This window comes from Notolepis coatsorum (genome assembly GCF_963971535.1).
Source record: "Notolepis coatsorum genome assembly, chromosome: 2".
Classification (NCBI taxonomy): domain Eukaryota; kingdom Metazoa; phylum Chordata; class Actinopteri; order Aulopiformes; family Paralepididae; genus Notolepis; species Notolepis coatsorum.
The window spans coordinates 115,566,421-115,589,176 of NC_140166.1; the positions used below are offsets into that span (position 1 = coordinate 115,566,421).

At 45.3% G+C, this 22,756-nt stretch overlaps 1 protein-coding gene across 1 annotated transcript in view; it reads left to right on the forward strand.

Annotated features, from left to right (window-relative positions):
• LOC311223493 (neural-cadherin) overlaps positions 1–22,756 on the forward strand; it is a gene marked incomplete at both ends in the record, with an annotated part of 1,556,546 nt that overhangs the window by 976,951 nt on the left and 556,839 nt on the right. The window contains 1 exon segment of the mRNA XM_084308277.1: positions 18,933–19,119. Coding sequence (XP_084164403.1) covers positions 18,933–19,119 — 187 coding nt within the window.

The following is a 22,756-nucleotide window of genomic DNA, read 5'->3' on the forward strand; positions in this document are numbered from 1 at the left end:
AACGTCTTTCTCTGGTCTGCATCCCCTTAACAATTGTGTGTATTGAGCTGTACTGTATTGTACCCATTCTGAAATCTGTTAAATAAAGTTTTCATTCATTCAAACATAGACGATATTGAACAAGCCATAATCCACTTATTTTCAATCCAAAAGAAACTCCACTCTCTCTCTGCTTAAATTATAATAGATCGCTTGGAAAAGCGCCCGACTTCCATCATAATACATCATATTTCAACGCACAGCGCATTACGCACTGATTGGCTGCGACGGATACAGCGATGAAACCAGTGCACGGCGTGCACGCCCATTGTAAGCGCTATTGCGTCTAGCCCGAGAGAAATGCGGCCGAGAGAAATGCGGCGACGGAACGTATTCTCTATAAGACAGTCACTTCCTGTTCATGGAAACAATTATTTATATTTGATATATTAACATTATATTGTGCATTGGAAACACAAACATACTTAAAATGAGTAAATATTATTCATTTTAAACATGTTTATATTATTTATAGGGCTATAAAACAGAAACAAAAAAATATCTTATTCTTCTCTCTTTTAACCAGGGTTAACCAAGGGGGCGGCGCCTGAGCGCCCCTAGTGGCCAGCCGCTACTGGAATTCTGATTATTTTCTAACTGGGCGGGTCTTAGGTACAGAAATGTGGCACGGATTGATCTAACGTGAATCGATACTCTGTAGTACCGACGTAATTCCGTCGGTAGCCCTATAGGAACACACCAGCTTATTTGCCATCTACCCTTAGACAAGCAGATACCCTTTTCTTCTCTGTGCACTAGGCTTGGGGAGCAGCCGCACTGTTAGCCTAGCTTAGTGTCATTCACTGGAAGTAGGTGTGCCAGTGTAGTCTAGTTACCAACAGTCACAAAATACACTCCAAATACAACTCCAAAACTTTCCTGTAAACATGTTGTGACCTGTATTTACCACATGGAGAATCTTTTTTTTTCTGACATCTTCGTTTTTCTAAGGAGATATATACTCAGAATATTTTTTTGTCGAACCACTGCTGCCTGGGCGCAGTGATTTAATCACCTCAAAAGCCATGTTGTTTTTTGAAAAACGGGAGTTGTATTTGGAGTGTATGACGAGACGTGATCGTTTCTTTGCACACAGAGCGCAGGGTATTTTTCTTTTTTTGGAATACAAATATGCAGCCACTTGGCTAAGCTGGAGCAGACAAGAAACAGCTGGAGCAGACAAGAAACAGTAAAGCGTATGCGATTCTATCAGAGTTTTTTGGCTTGACAGCTCACTAGTTTTGCCTCACACGCAACCTGGGGTCTGTTAAATCAAATCAAATCAAATTTATTTGTAAGGCCCGACAACACATGTTAATGTCCCCATGGGCCGCACACGTCTTCTTTAAACAAGTCAAGAAGAAACATCACAATAAGTCAAGAACAAAACAAAAACACCATAAAGTCCAAAAAATCTTTCTTATTGTTGTTGTTGCTCTCCTTCCTCTTCTTCCTCTTCTCTCCTCCACTTAGAAACATTTGGAGGGGGCTTTTATTTGACAACAGAAGGCCTTGCTGTTTTCTGATTAGAAAGACTGGCGAGTTGAAGTTTGGAGCTCCTTCTTTCAGTCAATATTCACACAGAGCTGCCAATGATTTCACGAAGAGACAGGAAGAGGGAGTGGGTGGTGGTGTCAGTGCTATTCATATACTTGACTCCTACAGAGCAGGCAGGGGGTTCATTATTTACTGGCTTCAGTGTGTTGTGAGTTTATTTACTTTTTTTTTTTTTTTTTTATATATTTTTGCACAAATCTTACAAATATTCAAGAGACATCTTTCAACAGCATAATATGCAAAATCCAAGATTTGTCTTTTTCTTTTTCGTATTGACATATAAAACATAGAAAAGACTTATACAGACATATCAAAAACAGACATGGAAATTAAAAAAGTACTTACAAAAAAACAAAAAACATTACTATATATTGTGCATATACGTTACATGTAGTCCGATTCTACCAGCGATGCAAGTATGTGCTGCATCTCTATCGGGATGCCATCTTTCTCCATAGTGCATGTGAGAGGATGCGTCTCAGATATATGTAAGTGTGTGTGAGAACGTGTATGAATGTGTGTCTCAGATATGTGTATGTGGGTACGTGTCTCCCGTATGTATGTGTGTATGTCTCATATGTGTGTCAGATACGTGACTGTGACCCTACATTTTGTGTGTGTCTCGTACCCAGGGCCGCCTGGGAGAAATGCGAGGCCCTGTGCGAGATTTAAACGCGAGGCTAAGGTTAAAAAAAAAATTATATATATATATTTTTTTTTTCATACAGTCAACATATTCTTAAATAATAGTGCTGCCCGAGGCGGGGCATGATACAGTCAACATATAGCAAGAGAGAGAGCGAGAGAGAGCTCCCGTTCTACAGTCAATATACAGTGTACAGAGAGAGAGAGAGAGAGACACATTGGAAAGAAATTGAAATGCTATTTGGCCCTAAACAGAGAGTACACAGTGGCAGAATACCTGAGCACTGTGACTGAAGATCCTTGACTAGGTACAGACTCAGCGAGCACAGCCTAGCCATCGAGAAAGGCCGCCATAGGCAGACTGTGTGTGTTAGAAAGAGAGAGAGCGAGAGCATGTGTGTTTGTCGTGTGTGTGTGTGTTAGAGAGAGAGCATGTATGAGAGATCCAAAAGGACAAAGATCAACACTTAAATCCAAAGAGAGAGAGAGAGAGACACATTGGAAAGAAATTGAAATGCTATTTGGCCCTAAACAGAGAGTACACAGTGGCAGAATACCTGAGCACTGTGACTGAAGATCCTTGACTATGTACACTGTAGAACCACCAAGAACTGAAACCCCCTACCCCTCCGCCTACAACTCAGGATTCTCCGCACCGTATAGACAGGCTGACCGTCAATAATGCGGGGCGGAGGAACCGCAGGGAGTGGCGGGGACAAGGGCGATGAGAGGAATGGCTTCAACAGGGACACATGAAACGTCGGATGGACCCTCATAGAGGCCGGAAGGCGTAGCCTGTAAGCCATAGGATTCACCCGACGCACCACTTTAAAGGGCCCTATAAAGCGAGGAGCCAGCTTCCTGGACTCCACCCGGAGAGGGAGATCACGAGTGGAAAGCCAAACCCGCTGTCCCGGACGGAAAACCGGAGCCGGACGACTCTTGCGGTTAGCTTGCCGCTGAGCCTTAACCGAGGCCTTCTGCAGCGCCGTCCGCACTCTGCTCCACGTCCTGCGACAGCGAGCCACATGTGCCTGGGCCGACGGCACCTCCACCTCCTGCTCCTGTTCGGGAAACAGAGGAGGTTGAAAACCATATTGACACTGAAAGGGAGACATACCAGTAGAGGAGGAGAGGAGGGTATTATGCGCATACTCAGCCCAGGCCAACCTCCTACTCCACGTCGCCGGACACCCAGCAACGTAGCACCTCAGAACACCCTCCAGGTCCTGGTTGACACGCTCCGTCTGCCCGTTCGTCTGCGGATGGAACCCAGACGACAGGCTGACGGAGGCGCCCAGACCGGCGGCGAACGCCTTCCAGAACCTGGAGGCGAACTGAGGACCCCGGTCGGACACAATATCCACTGGAAGCCCATGAACCCGAAAGACGTGCTGCACCACAAGGTCAGCCGTCTCCCGAGCCGAGGGGAGCTTGGGGAGGGGAATGAAGTGGGCCGCCTTGGAGAACCGGTCCACCACCACCAGGATGGCAGTGAACCCATCCGATAAGGGAAGACCGGAAATAAAATCCAGGGATATGTGCGACCAGGGACGCTTGGGAATAGGAAGCGGTCGGAGGAGACCCGCCGGCGCACGGCGAGAGGTCTTACTGCGCGCGCACACCGGACAGGCCGCCACAAAGGAGCGTGTATCCCCCCCCTCTGTCGGCCACCAAAACCTCCTACGGATAAACTCCAGGGTTCTGGTGGCCCCAGGGTGGCCGGTGAGAGAGGATGTATGCGCCCACTGCAGCAGGCGTGAGCGTGCCGCCTTGGGCACATACATCCGACCCGGAGGACCCCCACCGGGATCGGGCTCCCGTGCCTGAGCCGACCTCACCACCCTATCTATGCCCCATGACACGGGTGCCAAAATCAAGGCCTGTGGAATAATAGGGTGGGGCTTCTCCTCTCGACCCGGAAGATCAAACTGACGTGACAGGGCGTCAGGCTTGACGTTCTTGGAACCGGGTCGATAGGAGATGGTAAATCGAAATCGAGTGAAGAATAACGCCCACCTGGCCTGGCGAGCGTTAAGGCGTTTAGCCCCTTGGATGTAACCCAAGTTCTTATGGTCAGTCCAAACAATGAAAGGATGTGCCGCCCCCTCTAACCAATGTCTCCATTCCTCCAATGCCAATTTGATTGCCAATAACTCCCGATTACCCACGTCGTAGTTACGCTCGGCCAGAGACAGCCGGCGCGAAAAGAAGGCACAAGGATGCACCTTACCATCCTTTAAACATCTCTGCGAGATTACCCCCCCCACCGCGGTGTCAGAGGCATCCACCTCCACAATGAACGGAGCCTCTGTGTCGTGACGGATCAGTACAGGGGCGGAGGTAAATCGACGTTTGAGGTCGCAGAAGGCCGACTCTGCCCTAGGCGACCATTCAAAGCCAGGGAGAGAGGACATAGTGAGAGCTGTTAATGGATTGACTAAGGCGCTAAAATTGCGAATAAAGCGCCTGTAAAAATTTGCAAAGCCCAAAAACCGTTGTAACTCCTTGAGCGACGAAGGCTGTGGCCAATCCAAGACTGCACTCACCTTGGCTGGATCCATGCGAAGATCGCCCTTCGTCAACACAAAGCCCAGGAAGGAAACGGTGTCAGTGTGAAACACACACTTCTCAGCCTTAACAAACAGTTGATGCTTAAGGAGACGTTGAAGCACCTCACGAACGTGCAGTTGGTGTTGCACCATATCGCGAGAAAAAATAAGGATGTCATCCAAATATACAAACACTGACACCCCAATTAGATCCCGCAGCACGTCGTTGACCAGGGCTTGGAAAACTGCTGGAGCATTAGCTAAACCAAAAGGCATGACTAAATACTCATAATGCCCATTAGGAGTATTAAATGCAGTTTTCCACTCGCCCCCTTCTCTAATCCTGACCAAGTTGTATGCATTACGTAAGTCAAGTTTAGAAAAGACCTGTGCCCCCTGTAAGCACTCAAAGGCGGTGTCCATGAGCGGTAAAGGATAACGGTTCTTGATGGAAACGTCATTCAACCCCCTATAATCTATGCACGGCCGCTGATCACCATCTTTTTTAGCCACAAAAAAGAAGCCAGCGCCTGCAGGGGATGTGGACGGTCGGATATGCCCCGCGGACAATGCCTCTCGAATGTAAGTGTTCATGGACACTGTCTCAGGGCGGGAGAGAGAGAACATCCGTCCCCGGGGCGGAGAAGCGCCGGGTAGAAGATCAATGGTGCAGTCGTAAGGTCTATGAGGCGGTAGTGCTTTAGCACGCGTTTTACTAAAAACGTCCGCCAGGTCACAATAGACCGCAGGAACACCTGCCAAATCGGGGTTGGGTGATAATAAAGAATCTGCAACGTCCACCGTCAACCTGGAGAGAGACAAAAGAGGGAGGGGGGGAGGGACGGATGAACTCACGCCAGCGTCAGCGCTGACGCCGCTTCCCATGGAGAGTTCACCCGTAGCCCAATTAATAAGAGGATTATGCAGCACAAGCCAGGGGTGGCCTAAAACAATGTCGGAATGAGGAGACATAACAACAAAAAAATTCAAATATTCCCCCTCGCTACCCGCCACCCGAACCCACAGTTTCCCGGTGCGCTGGGTAATAAATCCACAACCAAGCGGTCGGCCGTCCAGCGAACGGACAGGGATGGGCACCTCTAGTGTTTCTAAAGGAACCCCCCATTCTAGAGCCACCCCCACATGAATCAAGTTGCCCGCAGCCCCCGAATCCACTAAAGCCTTGGCCGTTTCAGAAGAATCCCCCCACCTGACAGTGACATCAAAAAAAGTACGTGACTCGTGAACGTTTATGACCGGAGAGACATGCCCACCTGCTAGCACCTTCCCCAGGCCTAGTGGGCTCCTGCGTTTCCCGAGCCACGACAGGCGGCGAAGCGATGCCCCGTGCGACCACAATGAAAACAGCGCTTCTCGTTGACCCGCCTCTGCTTCTCCGCTTCAGAGAGGTTCAACGCTCCCAGCTGCATGGGCTCGTCATCGCCCCGGTGCTCTCTCATTGGCTGGTATGCTGGCCGATCGACACTAGGAGAGGAACGGAAGAGTACCTGTGACGAAGCCTCCCTCTCGCGTCCCCTCTCCCGGTGACGATTATCCAACCGAATGGCCATGTTAATCAACAGATCCAGGCGTTCGGGTATCTCCCGCGTAGCCAGCTCGTCCTGCATGCGAGTGGAGAGACCATGCAAAAAATTGACACAGCAGGGAGCCTCATGCCAGTCCGCCTCTCGAGCCACAATACGGAAATCAATGGCGTAGTCTGCTACGGCGCGAATGCCCTGCCGGCAGGACATAAGTCGACTGCCGGCCTCGTAAATGGAAATCACCCTGGAGGTATCGATTACACGACGTAACTCCAGGGTGAAGGCATCCGCGTCGCGGCAGACCACAGACCCACTCTCCCACTCCGCTGTGGCCCAAGAGGGAGCACGATCCGTGAGGAGAGTTATAATATAGGCTACCCGAGCCACATCACTGGGGAAAGTACGCGGCTGCAGTTGAAAAATGAGAGAGCACTGGGCGATAAACTCACGGCAGCCGGTTGGAGCCCCTCCATAGCGCTCCGGCGCCGGCAGGCGTGGCTCTCGGTAGTCCTCCCGATCTACCGGATACCCCCGCTCGCCTTCCCCGCCGATCGATGATGCTCCGGCTGCGGATATCCTCGTTGATGTCGTCCCAGCGGCCGCAGAGCGGGCCTGGTTCACCGCCGCCAACGCTGTCTCCGCCGTCTCCTGAGAAGCCAGGGAAACATCTCCCAGTCGACCCAGCTCGACACCGACTGCCATCTGCCGCTCCATGATGATCCTGAGCTGGTCCCGTAGGCTCACCATCTCGTCCCGTATCTCCTCGTTGGAAGTCATGATGGCTAGAGCTTCTGTTACGAACGGGTAAGTGACTTCCAAGTTGTCGAGAAGAAGAACGAGACGGAGAATGTTTTACTATTCCAAAACAGCTGTACTGTTTATTAACAGGGAAAAGCATATACTATAAACAGGGAGAAGACAATATGTCTGTGCTTGTCCAGCTGTAGGTACGTCCGTAGGATTAGGTGAAGCTCTAGCAAAGAACAAGGAATAGAGCAAATGTTAAATAGGTCACATACTCAACATTCCACGCTATCAATGAGTGACAGAAGTCTGACAACCAATGACAGCACCCAGGTGTGACAGACAATTAGTGATGACAGCAATCAGTGGTGACATACAAGGTGAACCCATAACAACAGGAGTGACCCAGGTAGACAGTGGGTTACTATCCTTAGGATGATGAGTCTCCCGAACGTTACAGCTTATGAAAATATTAAATAATATGTATAGGCTATAGGCCGTCGCTTTAGCCTATATTATCAAATTGCATTTAATGGCTGAATGAATGAATGAAAACTTTATTTAACAGATTGCAGAATGGGTACAATACAGTACGGCTCAATACACACAATTGTTAAGGGGATGCAGACCAGAGAAAGACTTTTGTTTTGTTTACATCAGGGTCCCCCAACTCGAGTCCTCGATATCCTCGCGGACGGACCAGTATACCTTAATATCATATCATATTCATATTCATATCATAGTTTACTCTATCAGCCTACCAGCATGTAAAACGTTCTTTGTTAGAACTCAACTCGTTATTATTTTGCACATAGATTGCAGAAATACGGGGACGTTTTGATTTAGGCTTTGACACAGAATACAAGTCATGATATCACCCACACAATATATGCTCTGTGTCCAGAGCATGTATGCTTTTCATTCATTTAAGACACATTTATTGCAAGGGTTTTGTATACACATACACTCAACAAATAACCTCTGTCTGTTCTCGTTGCAATGCGTTTATATCGTGGGTGTTCATATGACTTGTATTTTGCTTACAGCTTCGGGGTTCCACTTATTACGTTTAACAATGGCAAAGCCTTTTAAATATAATCAAAACGTTCCCGTATTTCTGCAATATATGCGCAAAATAATAACGAGTTGAGTTACGTGGAGCGCAGTCAGTGCTTATTTCCGCGTTGTAAAAATATTCTACCACCGGGCGCCAACTACGCATGGTCCGACCTGTGCTTAAATATACGCACAAAGTCAAGCACAAGTTCAAATTGATAAATCCCACACTTTGCTTAGAAATGATCGTACGCACGGGTTACGCACATATCTGTGCGTACGTCACGTTGATAAATGAGGGCCCAGGAGAGGGTTCTTAAAAGGTACAGGTCTGTCTGATTGTGTCAGGAAGGATTCCAGAGATGAGGGATATACCATTTCCTCCTCCACCTTGACCCAAGCAGGTGCTTCTTCAGCCGAGTGGTTCATTTTGGAGAGCTGGGAGAGTGAGAACGCATAGTGATACCAGTCTAGTTTAGGCAGGGATAAGCCGCCAACTTTTTTAGCTGCATACATTTTGGCCCGACCGAATAGCGGCCTTTTGCCCCCCCACAAATATATATTAATTACCTTGTCGTATTGTTTGAGTAACTGAGTTGGGAGGGTTAGTGGAAGCATATATAGGATATAATTTAATTTTGGAGCCAATATCATTTTTACCAAGTTTATCTTACCAAGAAGGGACATATTCATCTTGGCCCAATTCTGGGTTAAAGCACTAACATGTTCGATTATAGGGGCAATATTAGCTTGTACTATCTCTTTCAGACCTGGGATCAGCTTTATTCCTAAATATATCAACCCTGACGGCATTCACCTGAACTGCCATCCCCTCCTGATATCAGAGGGGCAGCATTTAGAGAGAGGCATTGCTTCTGATTTGCTCCAGTTGATTGTGTATCCAGATATTTCTGAGAAGGACTCGATAACTGTTCCGATGACCCCAGCTGCTGTTTGGGGATTGCTGGATACCAATAAAATATCATCTGCATATAAAAATAGTTTATGTTCCACCTGTCCCGCCATTACCCCTTTGCCCTTGACTTGTTCTTAGTGTGATGGCAAGTGGTTCGAGGAAAAGCGCGAACATTTGGGGAGAAAGCGGAGAGCCCTGCCTCGTCCCCCGTCCTAGGTTGAAGGGCGAGGATATGATCCCGTTAGTCAGGACAGAGGTCATCGGATTTGTGTATAACAGTTTTACCCATCCAACAAACGATGGTCCGAATCCGAAACGCTCTAGCGTGTGAAACAAAAACGCAAACTCCACTTTATCAAAAGCCTTTTCGGCGTCTAATGAGAAGGCCACTGTAGGCTCTACATCATTCCTAACCTTCCACATTATGTGTAGGAGTCTGTGAATATTATCAGCCGAATTTCTCCCTTTCACGAAACCCACTTGGTCATGAAACAAACTTGGTAGTACATCCTCTATTCTATTTGCTAGTATTTTTGCTAATACTTTTTCTTCTAAATTACTTTGCCCTTTTTCTGTAGTAACGTAATAGTGGCCGACCTCAAGCTAGTGGGCAAGCTCCTTTTTAATAGCGAGTCTTGATATACTTTTAATAATCTTGGAGAAATTATATCACTGAATTGTTTGTAGAAATCGGGAATAAACCCATCGTCTCCTGGTGCTTTACCTAATTTAAGGCTACTGATTGCCTCGTGTATTTCTTCTATCGAGACATCCCCCTCCATTGACTTCACTTGTTGTTTCGATAACAATGGTAACTAAATCTTGGTGAATAACGCATCCATTTTTACCTCATCCACGGCCGCCTGTGGGGTATACAAATCCTGGTAGAAGCACCTGAAAACATTGTTAATTTTCTTTTTGTCTGTAATAATTTCGTCGTCTTTATTATGAATTGAGGATATAATATTTTGATTTTGCATTTGTTTAACCCGATTCGCTAGTATTTTACCCGCTCTCTCCCCTTGTTCGTAATATCTTTGGTTGGTCCTAAATAAAGCAAACTCAGCCTTTTTTTGGTATATGTTGTTCAACTCATATTTGGATTTGTTCAGTTTCCTCCATGTTTCTGGGTCTGGTCTTTGGCTGTGCTCTTTCGAGAGTGCTTTAATTTCTTTATCTAATGCTGTCATTTTCTGTTTCTCTGCCTTTTTTAGTATTGCACTGTATTGTATGAGTCGTCCTCTCATGTATGCTTTACATGTGTCCCACATTATGCCACTATCAGCTATTGATCCCTTATTAAGTTCCCAGAATTCCTTAAATATAGTTCTAATGTATGCACATGATACCTCGTCATTCAGCATTAGGTTGTTGAAGCACCATCTCAAGGACCGCTGCCCTTCCTCTACGGATGTGATTATCAATTCAACTGGAGCATGATCAGATATTACAATGTTCCCTATCCTACTATCTGCTATTTGTTCCACCAGTGTGCTAGAGATCAGGAAATAGTCTATTCTAGAGTATGAAGGATGTGGGTGAGAGTAAAACGTGTAGTCTCTTTCCTGTGGGTTCAAGACCCTCCAAATATCCACTAGGCCCAGTTCATCTACCAATACACTGACCAATCTCCCTGTATTGTCAGTGTTCCTGGGTTGAGATGACTTATCTAGCAAGGTGTCTCCAACTAGGTTGAAGTCCCCCCTATGATTACGTTGCTATTCCCTATTTTCCTAATCACCTCACACACTTCATGGAAAAAGTCTGAGGACGTTATGTTGGGTGCATAGATATTAGCTAATGTAGTTCTCTGTCCCTCCAAATCTGCATCCAATATAACCCATCTCCCCTCATCATGTGAGAAACTATTGTGTACCTTAAAGTCTATGTTTTTTCTCACTAATATTGCCACCCCCTCTTCCTAGAAGATAATGTACTATAAAATATTTGTCCCACCCAGTCCCTCTTAAGTTTGGCCGATTCCTCCTCATTCAGGTGTGACTCTTGGATTAGTGCAATATCCGTCTTTTTTTGTTTCAAGAATGTCAGTATTTTTCTCATGGGGTGATGACATTCGTCTATATTCCATGATACTATTTTAATCAGCCCCATAGCCCTTGTAATGTATCTCTTCTGTGCAATCCAGCATCTAATGCTTCTATGCCCGGGGCGTTATACCCCTTATTTCCAGGACCTGAGATTGTGATGATATACATACAACAATATAGTACATATCGAAATAATAAAGAACATATAAAAACATAAATACATTTCCCCCCCCCACACTTACCCAAGCTACGTTCAATAAGACCCCAGATAGAACAATTGCACAAAAGGTGAGATCAATACTCACCCGTGCACTTTGGTCCCCCTCGTCTATCAGAGGAGTGCATTAAACACAAGGTAGGTTGCCTAAAACTATGCCCCTACTATTTTGTAAACCCTAATGTAACGTATGGTTCACACTGTAAGCTATACACAGTGTGATCAACTTAACTGAACTTATCAAGATGGTGATGTTTCTCATCCAACAATTAACATTTGTATATATCCTAGATATATATATTGGTACGTTGCAACTTCTATGTCATAACCATATTGCATTATGGTTCATTTCGCCCTCCCATATTATCTATCAAGGATATTTTTTATCTACTTTTTCTCCCATTAAAAATGTTTCTCCCATCCCAATTTCGTATCGTCCAATTCTAGCCTCCCCTGTCTCGAACGCTGTTAGGCCATGCCTCCAATAAGCCGGCTGCAATGTGGACGAAGCCTTACATCACGTGTCCCCTCCAGTACTCGAGGAAGCAGCTGTCGCATCTTTTCACCTGCACAGCACGATCTCTCAGCGGCGGGGGTCTGCGTGGGAGGGACACGCCGCCCCCGTCGCTTCCTGATTCTGCTGCGCAGGCGCACCAACCGACCCCTAATACTGCCAATTGTATTAGTATGAACAACCAGCCAAGCTGATAGCAATGTGGAGAGCTGGGCTCGAACCCAGCCTTGCCCACTACACCACCTAGCCGCCCCTAGTGCACTCTATTTTTATTATAATTTTTTTGCACTTTGTAATGTTCGTTATTCTACGACGATGCTCCTGAGACTTATCTGTATTTATGTGCGTCTTGACCGTTATCTTAAATGTTCGTCTCCGACTGTCCCCGTCTGAATCCCTGGAGTTTCTCCCAGTACCCGTGATGGTCATTGCCCTGCTGTGCGGGACCTCCATTCTCCGTCGCCTGTATGTCACCTCCCGGACCCCGCCGTCTTCCCACTGTTTGCCAGGTAGACAGCCGCTGTATCTCCTCTCGATCTGGGTCGGCAGGAGGGTTCACCACGGTGATCTGATATCCACGTCTTGCCATATCCATCGTCGCCTCCGCTGCGTTCTGGTATAGGCGGGTGCCATCTTCATAAAATACCCCCATCTTCGCAGGATACGGTGTCTGGAACTTGAGATTCTTCTCCTTCATTATTCTCTTGGCTTCGGCATATTCTCCACGCTTCTTCAGTATTTCAGTGGGGAAATCATGGTCGACATAGAAGCGTGTATTGTCACATGAGACGTTTTTCTTCTGCCACGTCCGGCGTATTATCTCTTCTTTTATTTTGTAGCTCCCAAACTTAACCACGATTGACCGTTGCTAGGCCTTGGGGCTAATGCCCGGTGTGCTCGTTCGATACAAAGGTCCATGTCATGAGGCAGGCCAAGTGCGTCCTTAACAGGTTGTCTAGAAATCCGTGCATGTCTTTTCCCTCCTTCTCCTCTGTGATACCGTAAACCCGTAGGTTCTCCCTCCTTGTTCTGCCCTCCTGGTCGAGTAGCTTAGCTTCCACGCTAGCCTGCCTCTGCATTAGTTTCTTGATTAAAACCGTTGCCGCATCGAGCACATTTTCATTTTCTCCGATTCTCCCCTCCGCCTCACCGAGTCTGTTGTTCATCTTGTTCATTTCATTTTTAATTTCCCGAAACTGACGCTCATTGTCTTTTCTGAACTCTTTGAGCTCCTTGTAGATGTTCATCATCGTGGCTTCACGTTCAGATTCATCGTCGCCATTTTTTTCTCCTGTTGCATTGTCATTCTCTGCCATTCCGTCGTCTTTTTCAGTTGTAATCGTGTTTGCCCTACGTCTTGTGATAGCCCCTTCTTTCATCACTATTAAATAAATACCCTGGTGTTGTCAATATATGTTTTATCATTTCGATATCAGGGAGCTCGTGAGTTAGGCTGCCATGTTCTTCCGGGGTCAAACCGGAAGTCGAGTTTATTTACTTTTACAAAATGATTTAAAAGCTGAATAAAAAAGAATTAATCTAGAGTCACATGCCTGTCTAGGGATATGACCCTCATCTGCACCTTTGTTCACACCATTTACTTTTCTCAGAGTTAATTATATTGTTTACACTGTTTATTTTCGTCATATTTTTATATTCAGAGTGAATTATATTGTTTACACGGTTTATTTTTTTCTCATATTTTTATATTCAGATCAAATTGTATAATTTTTTTAACTAACCTGACCCAGCAGATGGTCCGTTATACATCTTGTCCTTCGAAACTGCACATTCCCTCCCGACCACGTATAAATCCGTGTTTCGAATCCACCGGTTGAGGACCGTGGCAAGGTTGTTTTGGCTTTTATTCCATTGTAATAACCTACTCGATGTCACCGAGCGGCACTGCAGATCTACCCTCCTCTTCGAATTCTGGAAAGTGCATTACCGGCCAGATCCTCTTAGGGGTGCTGTCCCGATAATGCAGTGTGCCCTGTGGCAGAATGGTGCATTCATTTTTTTTACTTTCAATATAGTTTCCAGTAGCTGGATTCTGGATGTGTTAGCCTGTAGTTTGGAATACCTTTTGGGACGCGGATTTCACTATGCAGTAACGGAATATATCATCAGCCAATGGACATATCGATCTACCAGATGGCGATCGATAACTGGGAAATGGTCTGGGGGACCCAACCGGCTCACATTAAGATATTTTTCCCGTAAATTACACGCTGATCAGGCCTTGTTATCATACTCAACCAGCCGATCTTGGTAATCAATAATCAGAAACAACGTCCCCCGCCCCCCCCCCCCCCCCCCCCCTTTCATGCATTCTTGGTTGAGGATCGTACGGATCATATGCACTTTGAGTTTTAACTGTAGCTTCTGTATAACCGAAATGCCATTGGATATAACGTTAGTAGCTATTAGCCCTTTATCCAGCCTTCCAGGAAATATCCTAGCCGAAATCCCTTATAACGCTTATATTCAAGACGCTATAAAATGAGAACGTATTGATGACATTTTCTTTTCTTTAAGCCATTTTGAAGGGACGGTTTATGGTCTCAATTGACAATGAGAATGGACAGATAGCAATACTATAAAGTATAGATTTAGCTCTACAAACAGCCTCACGAACTATGCAAGTCTGTTTTGATATGCTGGTTGTCTAGAGTGATATTAGACGCATCCAAGTGGCCGGGAAAGTGTTAAAAGAAACTGAAACAAGTTCCTCACGGGCACAAGCGCATAACGAAGGTTATCCTATAACCCTAGTTATGTGAGTATTGGTGAGTGCTCTGCTCACTTTTGGAATATTCCCCATCACTCTCTGTGATTTAGAAAACTTTCAGCAACAATGCACCTACACCTGTCCGGCCACGCCCACATCCGCTCACGAATATAAGCGAGGGGTGTGGCTGCACTCCTGCTCTTTCCCTAGCCTTTCACCGTTAAAACGGAAGACCAATAGGGGTCCTCAGTGAGTGAAGAGCAGAGCACTCACCAATACTCACATAACTAGGTTATGTAGCGTATTGGTTCATGCTCTGCTCACTTTTGGAATACAAGAGCGGAGCAGAGCTTTAAGAGCCCGACAAATGTACCCGCTAAAGGGGCCTGGTGAGGTCAACGAGGCCGTGGCATCGAGACCTCTCCAGGGTTTCACTGGTGATACCACCCTCTACACCGTATCGGACAGGGCCTACAACAAGTGAAGGCCCTTCTCTGCCTGGCACGCCGCGAAGACCCCCTGAGGAAGAGGCTCTGAAAAACTCCCGGAGGAGGAGGCTCTGTAAACACATCCCTCACGTTCGGGTAGGTCAGACCACTTGGTAGGCGGGAGCCAATGCCCGACGCAGTCTTTTTATAAAGAGGGGCTTCTTAACCCATTAAAAAAACGGGAAACACAACTGCGTGTATACCAGGCCACGTGAGCGGATCGGCGCGGGCGAGAAATCCGCTCTTCGCTCTTTAAAGCTTGGTCCGCTCCGCTAATCGCTCATGTTGACCCCGCCCCCATGTCGCTCACCGCTCACCTTGAATCGAGCGCTTCCCGCTCCCTGCGCCACATCGCTCGGCAGATTATTATAATTTTTTTTAAGCATGGTGTAAATTAGCTCAAACTACAACAGTCTCCACTCCCTGGGCCCCTTAACAATTGTTTGTATTGAGCCGCATTGTAATTGTACCCATTCTGCAATGTTAAATAACGTTGTTTATCCATTCACTAGCTCTATTAAGCGATGATAGCTAGCCTAGCCACACTGCTATGGTCGCTGCCATTAACGTTAGCATGTAAGCTAACGACAACAACAATGATGTCAAAACTTTTTCTAACAGGATGTGAGTGACAAAGCCTGAACAGGATATCACAGGTTCACCCTTCTCATTGGTTGAAAATGGCCTTCATGTTTGTACATCGCCATCTGTTGCTTTGGCATTGTACTACATGTATACATCAGTGTTAAAGGGGAACTCCAACATTTTGGGAAATTAGCTTATTTAACATCTTCCCTGGAGTTAGACAAGAAGATACATACCTTTTTTGTCTCTGTGCGTGCATTTTAGCTTTGGGAATAGACGCTCCGTTAGCATAGCTTAGCTTCATCACTGGAAGTGAGGCAGGACAGTAGCCTTACAGTGCCTTACAGTGTATTGCAAGGTCTGACATTGACCAAATTTGATATGCATGACCTTGGTGGGCTCTAGGTCAACTCCTGAAAAGGGGGTCAATGTCAGACCTTGCAATCAAAAGTTAGGGGGCGCACTGAAATTATGGCAAGGGTTATTAGCCCCCTAACTTTTGATTGCAAAGTCTGACATTGACCCCCTTTCCACTGTGAACGGCCTGGAGTGGATTGGAGTGGAGGAGAACTCTCGCTCCGGACGTCGCGCCGACCCATTTTAAAACCCACTCCTCGCTCATTGTATACACAGGCTATACAATGCAGTTCAAGGCGTTTCAGTTTCAAAAAAGGGTTAACCCAGGCCAACAGGTAACAAGGGCCGACCTGTGCCTGTGCCTGGAGGACCAGGCACTACACAGGGATACATAGAGGAGCTGACTGATAATAACAGCCCCCCCGACAGCCCCCTCCCACCCCCCGGTCGAGCAGGGAGGGAGGGGTGAAATTAATGGAGAAAGGAAACAGTTCTTGCAAAAAGGTACAACATAGTATGGACCAATGCACACAACTGTTAAGAGGATGTAGATCCTCTTTAGAGGAAGACGTTTGTCTTGTCTACATCGGGGTCCCCCATTTTAACTCGTAGTGGCATTTTTATGACACACAACATTCATGATATCAACCCCAGTGGCGTCCGGCCCGGCCTGGCATTTTCCCCCCGGAAAAGCTCAGGGCCCTTCGGGGCAATCAGAACGTATCTGTGACCCGGCGGGCAACGGGTTAAACTGATCTGGTCCGGCGTGACCAGGATGAGTCCCGTGCCCTTACATGCTGCCGCTCCTCTCCACAGGAGAGGGGGTTAGGTACACGTTTCGATCAAAAACATCACAGGGCTCGGTAGAGATAAAAATCTCCTTCCCGGCCGACCGCATAAAAAACGCCGTTTTATGTTGTTGGTCAAACCAGGGCGCGCCGGTCCCGAAGGCGGCTTCAAATATTTTTTTAAAACACGCCTGGGCCAGCGCTGATATCAGTCCCGTAAGACCAAACGCTGATTCATGAACAGCGTGTAGGCTTGTAAAAAAAACAGAACGGTGGCGGCGAATTCTAACAAGAAAGAGCCCCTACAACGTTTTTCCCCACTGTCTGGGACGACCAGGAGGGAGCCGGCCCCGAAAAAGGACACTGACACGGGATTTTATATATGCCTGGGGAATTTATGAGGGGAAGACGCCGGGTTCCTCCCAGAGAGACCATGACGTGAGTGAATAAATTAATGAACATTTTATTTAACAGATTGTAGAATGGGTACAGCACAGCACAGCCCAATACACACAACCGTCAAGAGGATGCAGATCAGAGAAGACGTTTAGTCATGACTGTATCAGGTTCCCCATTTTCAAGTTCATAGCGGCCTGCCATGCAGACCTCAAACTCACGGATACATCTCTTGGGCCAATAAGAAAACGCGCCTGTGATGTTTTCAATGGCCGGTGAACCCCCAGTCCCACCCAGAATGCAGGAAATTAAGTCTCTGTAACAAAAAGAATCCTGGTGGGGGACCCCCAGACCCCCGCTTAAAAAGTGGCCTGACTGGGGCTATTATTTCGTACTATATTTCCTGGCCTGAATGATTTCCCCAGTCCGGCCCTGGTTAAAAGCCTCCAATGCTTATTAGTGCGTGTGCGTTTGAACATTTGCATGTTTCAACCATACATGACTTTTTTTAATAAAAAGAATTTGACTTAAAATTTTTTTTACTTTTTTTATACCACCCCTATAATTGTGGGGGTCGCGGCTCTCTGACACCGTTATTTCGCGGGTCGCGGCCTCAACACTTTGGGAACCCCTGGTGTAGAGGACTAAGCACTTGCCTACCACCACAGAGACCACGGTTCAATTCCCGGCAGCGGTACCTCTGGCTTGGTCCAACATCCCTACAAACACAATTGGCATTGTTTGCAGGTAGGAAGCTGGTGGGGTATGAGTCCTGGAGCCTGTTCAGCAGTGAGGGGATCTGGGGGAGACAGTATGGCGACTCCAAATGTATTGGAGGAGGCATGTGGTAGTCTACATCCAGTGATGTACCTGAACGCGTTCATGAACTCGTTAATATTTTGGGCGAACATGAACGGAACATACTGTATTTCCGCTAGATTAACATAATTGTGAACGCGTTAATTCTTGGCGCTCTATCACAGTATAACTTCGTTCAAAAGTGTGCCCGATTTGGGACGGGTGCACTGGCGCACACACACACACCGAAAGGTATAAACTAGTTCATTTTTGAAACCACAAACTTTAGTTCAAAATGTTTAATTATGAACTATGAACTGAACTAGTTAATTTTTAAATGTGTGAACTGTGAACTGAACTAGTTCACGTAGAAAGTGGACTTTACCAACATTGTCTACAGTACACCCTCCCCAGACTGACAGTAGGGTAGCACAATGACCAGGAGGGAATTGGCATAACAACATTGACCTGGTCTACACAAAGTGCCATGCCTGCACCACTGGAACAGCCTCCCCTCACATTATATCTGCCCAGAGCCTTTACTCCGCTGCTTAAAACGCACCTTTTCTCCCTGGCCTTTGATCAGAGTTAGCCTGCCACCTGTCAACTATGTTTGCTGTTACTCTCGACTTTTTGTATCTATTCTACTTCTCGTCTCTTTTTATATTGCACATTGCTCTTGTTTCTTAGTGTACTATACTTATTTACTGTAATTTAGTGTATTTTATTTGTTACTGTACTGTACGTGTTTTTTATTGTGTTCTACCTGTAAAGCACTTTGGGTGGCTTTTAGTCATTGTAAACGTGCTATATAAATAAAGTGACTTGACTTGACCACTGCAAAGTGAATAACATGAATAACAGTGAGTGAGTGAGTGTGATTTTGTACTGTGTGGTGGACTCCCAGTATCACAGCCTCTGACGTGATTATATCTCTGTCTGTATTCGATTCTCCAGATATCCTATTCTCTCTTGGTCGACCGTAGTGGGGACTACCAGTATTTCCGTATTGACCCAGAGCTGGGCTCCATCTACACTGAGATAGTGTTTGACCGGGAGACGAAAGGCTCCTACCTGTTGGAGGTCCAGTCCGTGGACAGTTGGGAATCTGCCCGGCCAGGCAAACACGGTCAGCCCAACTCCGGTAAGACTAACAGTGGCTACACACCTTACCTTAAGTAACATTGTTCGCATAGTAGGTAGTAAAATAGGCAAGGTCTTTGTGCTGCGTCCCATTTCTCCCCTTGGCCCTACCCCTCTGTTTTGCGTGTTCCCCGCAAAGTGTAGGGTTGTCCCATTTCACTTTGGATCAAGGGGTAGTGACGTTTCAGCCCTCCATACGCCCCTACAAATGGAGTGTGCCAAGATGCAGGCTCGATAACAAGGGAGAGATGATATTTCCCAGAATGCACTGCAAACCTTTCACAAAAAAAATTTAGTGGTGGAGAGTGATACCAGTAATTTATACAAATGGAAGTATTGATTTATTCGTAACAAATCATTAAAAAAAATATACAGTCAACTGGAATATGTTAGTTTTTTACACATATGTTGGATTATGTAATTGGTTTGTCATGACAAACCAATAAAAAATCGCTAATTAACCTGTCTGAACCTTTCACAACAGTCAGTACATCCATATGGTTTCTCTCCATGGAACAGAAGCGCCATGAAGAGAGCGAGGCCAAAACAGATCGCTTTTTGGCCATGTTTCAACGCATGGTTGACAAAATGCCAGAACAAAAGTGTGGGTACTGTATTTGGGGAGGAGGGGGGGGAGGGATTAATTTATTAACATTTATTTTCTACAATTGTTAATATTTGCAGTGGATTTGTATTCTCTTTACATATACATGCGAATTACTAGAATTTATATCAAGCGAACCTAGAAGTAAAAAGTGGTCACTACTACAGTATGCAGAGATGGAACACAAAAGTTATGAAATTCAAGTGTATCTTTTAAACTTTTTTTTTTATTACATAGACCTACAGTATACATAATTATTTTCAGAATTTCAAGACCAATATTAATAATACATGGAAAGATTAATAACACAATTAATATCCAAGACGGCAGATGAAATCCAATATGGCTGGCATAACAATGTTTTTTGTCTTTGGTAAATGCTGTGTTAGGTTTTTGTGTATGCTAAGCATAAATAGTATACATAATACAAAATGTTATTAACATGTAGTGTAATTTAGTAACATGTAGCATCCTTTAGTAACATGAAGTACCCTGTTGTATCCTGTAGTACAATTTAATATGTACTACCACTACCAGTACCATGTAATACACTGCAGTACTCTATATTAACCTGCAATACCATGTTGTACCCTGTACTACCATGGTCATATTCTGTTGTATCATGTAGTATGCTATACTGCCATATAGTACCATGCAATGCCATGTAGTACTACTGTATATGCTTTCTTATAGTCTCACCCATTAATTTTCTATTTGACTGACATACTGTATGAATATAAAGAACCTGACTAACATTTGATTAACACTTACAAAATAACAACACAAAATGTCAAGAGTTTGGATACCAAAAGCCTTTTTATATACAAGCATACAAAACTGAAGACATTCGTTATAATTGACATGGTATGCAGAGCAAGCTTTATGGTCCTTCTGATCTAAGCTGCCTGTAAGTAATGTAAACAGTCGGCGCATGGGTGAGTTGCGTCATTACGCTGTCGGCAACTGAGTGCTAGTGCTGTCCCATTTCGTAGTGGAATTCACCCCTCGTAGCTCTGCTCTGAAGGGTGACTCCCCATCGAGGGCACTCCAAAACTAGGGTTAGGGCCAAGGGGAGAAATGGGACGCAGCCTTCAACTTCTTTGCCTTTTTCTCCATTGTTGCAAGAGCAAACACCAGTCCTAGAGCAGACGTCGCGTCACACTGGCAATCATATTTTGTCATATTTGAAATGACACACTACCATTTAGCTAAATATGAATGAAAGGAGTGAGTACAAAGGTGTTTGTCGTGAACTGTGGGACACTAGCCTTGTTCTGTTTGTACTGTATATCTGTACTGGAGCTGTCAAGTTACTTCAACACAATTAATTGCATGATAGGCTTGTGATTAATTACAATTAACACAAATAAACCTACCACCTAATCTGCTCCCACTGTGTAAAGGTCACAGGGTACTGGGTAGCCAATCATGGAAGGGATTGATGTAATAACAATTTGGCATGTGCTATATCCAACAGAAACTGCCTTTTCAACAGAAGGGTACAATTCTACTACCTAGTAGAATAGAGGTGCTAGGAAATGAATAGCTACATTTTGACTTAGTTTCATTGGGGGAATCATTCCACAGTTTCAAAAAAAATTCATAAAATTATTGAAATTATAAAAAATTGGTTTCTCGTTCAAGTTCAGGTTCAAGTTTCTTTATTAGTTGTCATACAGAAATACAGAATACTTTGCATGAAATGCTTCTTTCTGTTTTGCTCCTGAGAGTATGCTAGATAATAACAAGATAGTATAAAATAAGTATAATATAAGTATAAAATAGAAAGTCAAGAAAGTCAAGTATGTAAACAAGTGTAAACAACTAAAATGTTCAGTATACCTATATACAGTATGTACAGTATATACAGTGCAGGTACAGTACAGTGTAGAAATTGTGAGGTATAGCCTAGCTTGTGGTGCCACCTGATTGATTGATTGAAAACTTTATTAACAGATTGCAGAATGGGTACAATACAGCTCAATACATACAATTGTTAAGGGGATGCAGACCAGAGAAAGACTTTCGTCTTGTTTACATCAGGGTCCCCCATTTTCAATTCATCGTAACATATATGACATATATGACATACAGATAGACAGTACTGCTACATCTATACATTTATGACATACCAGATTTGCAAATACAGTACTGTTTGTGATACGAAAAGAGTCCAGAGAAAAAGTATATACATTTGACGTAGAAACTGTACATTGGAGGAGGTTGGGTAGGTGGGGGGGGGGGGGGGGGGGTGGGGGGTACTGTACATTGGAGGTGGTTGGGTGGGTGGGGGGGGGAGGTTGGGTAGGAGGGGTGGGTGGGGGACACTGTACAACTGTACAAGCAAAACTGTACATTGGAATATTGACAAGACCATACTTGGTAATTTTTACTGTACATTGGAGGGGATTGTGTTAGGACATTTACAGGGGCCAGTTTCGAATTTCAGTCTCCCGTAGGTGTTTTTTGAGAGTGTTTTTGAAAGTGGGTAGTAATTCACATTCCTTTACAGCTTTGGGTAGGGCGTTCCACATTGATGTGGCATAATTGCGAAACGTGTTTAGTCCCTTGTTTGAGCCGAATCTGGGTTTAACATGATTTCTGGAGCTCCCTCTGGTGTTGTGATCGTGGTATTCACTGACCTTTGGGAAGTATTTTGACATGTACATGGGTACCTTGGTCGTGTAGTGTATCTTGTAGACCAGGCCCATTGCAAGTTGCTGTACTCTGTCGTCTACTCTAAGCCATCCTAGGTAGTCAAAGTGGGTTCTAGGAGTAAGGTCAAGCAGTAGTCTGACCAGTTTGTTTTGAGATGTTTGTAATTTAGTTTTTAGCGCCTTTGAAGTGCTTTGGTACCATGTGGTGGTGAGGTGCAATGAGCTGCAATAAGGAATGAGATTGATGTGGAATTTCCTTACCAATAATATAAATATAAAGTGTAAAGTGTGTTAGTGTCTAAAGTGGTAAAGTGGGTGCTACAGTGTGTTGTTTATTTAAAGTGAGTGTGTGCGTGTGGATGTGTGTGCTGTGGGTG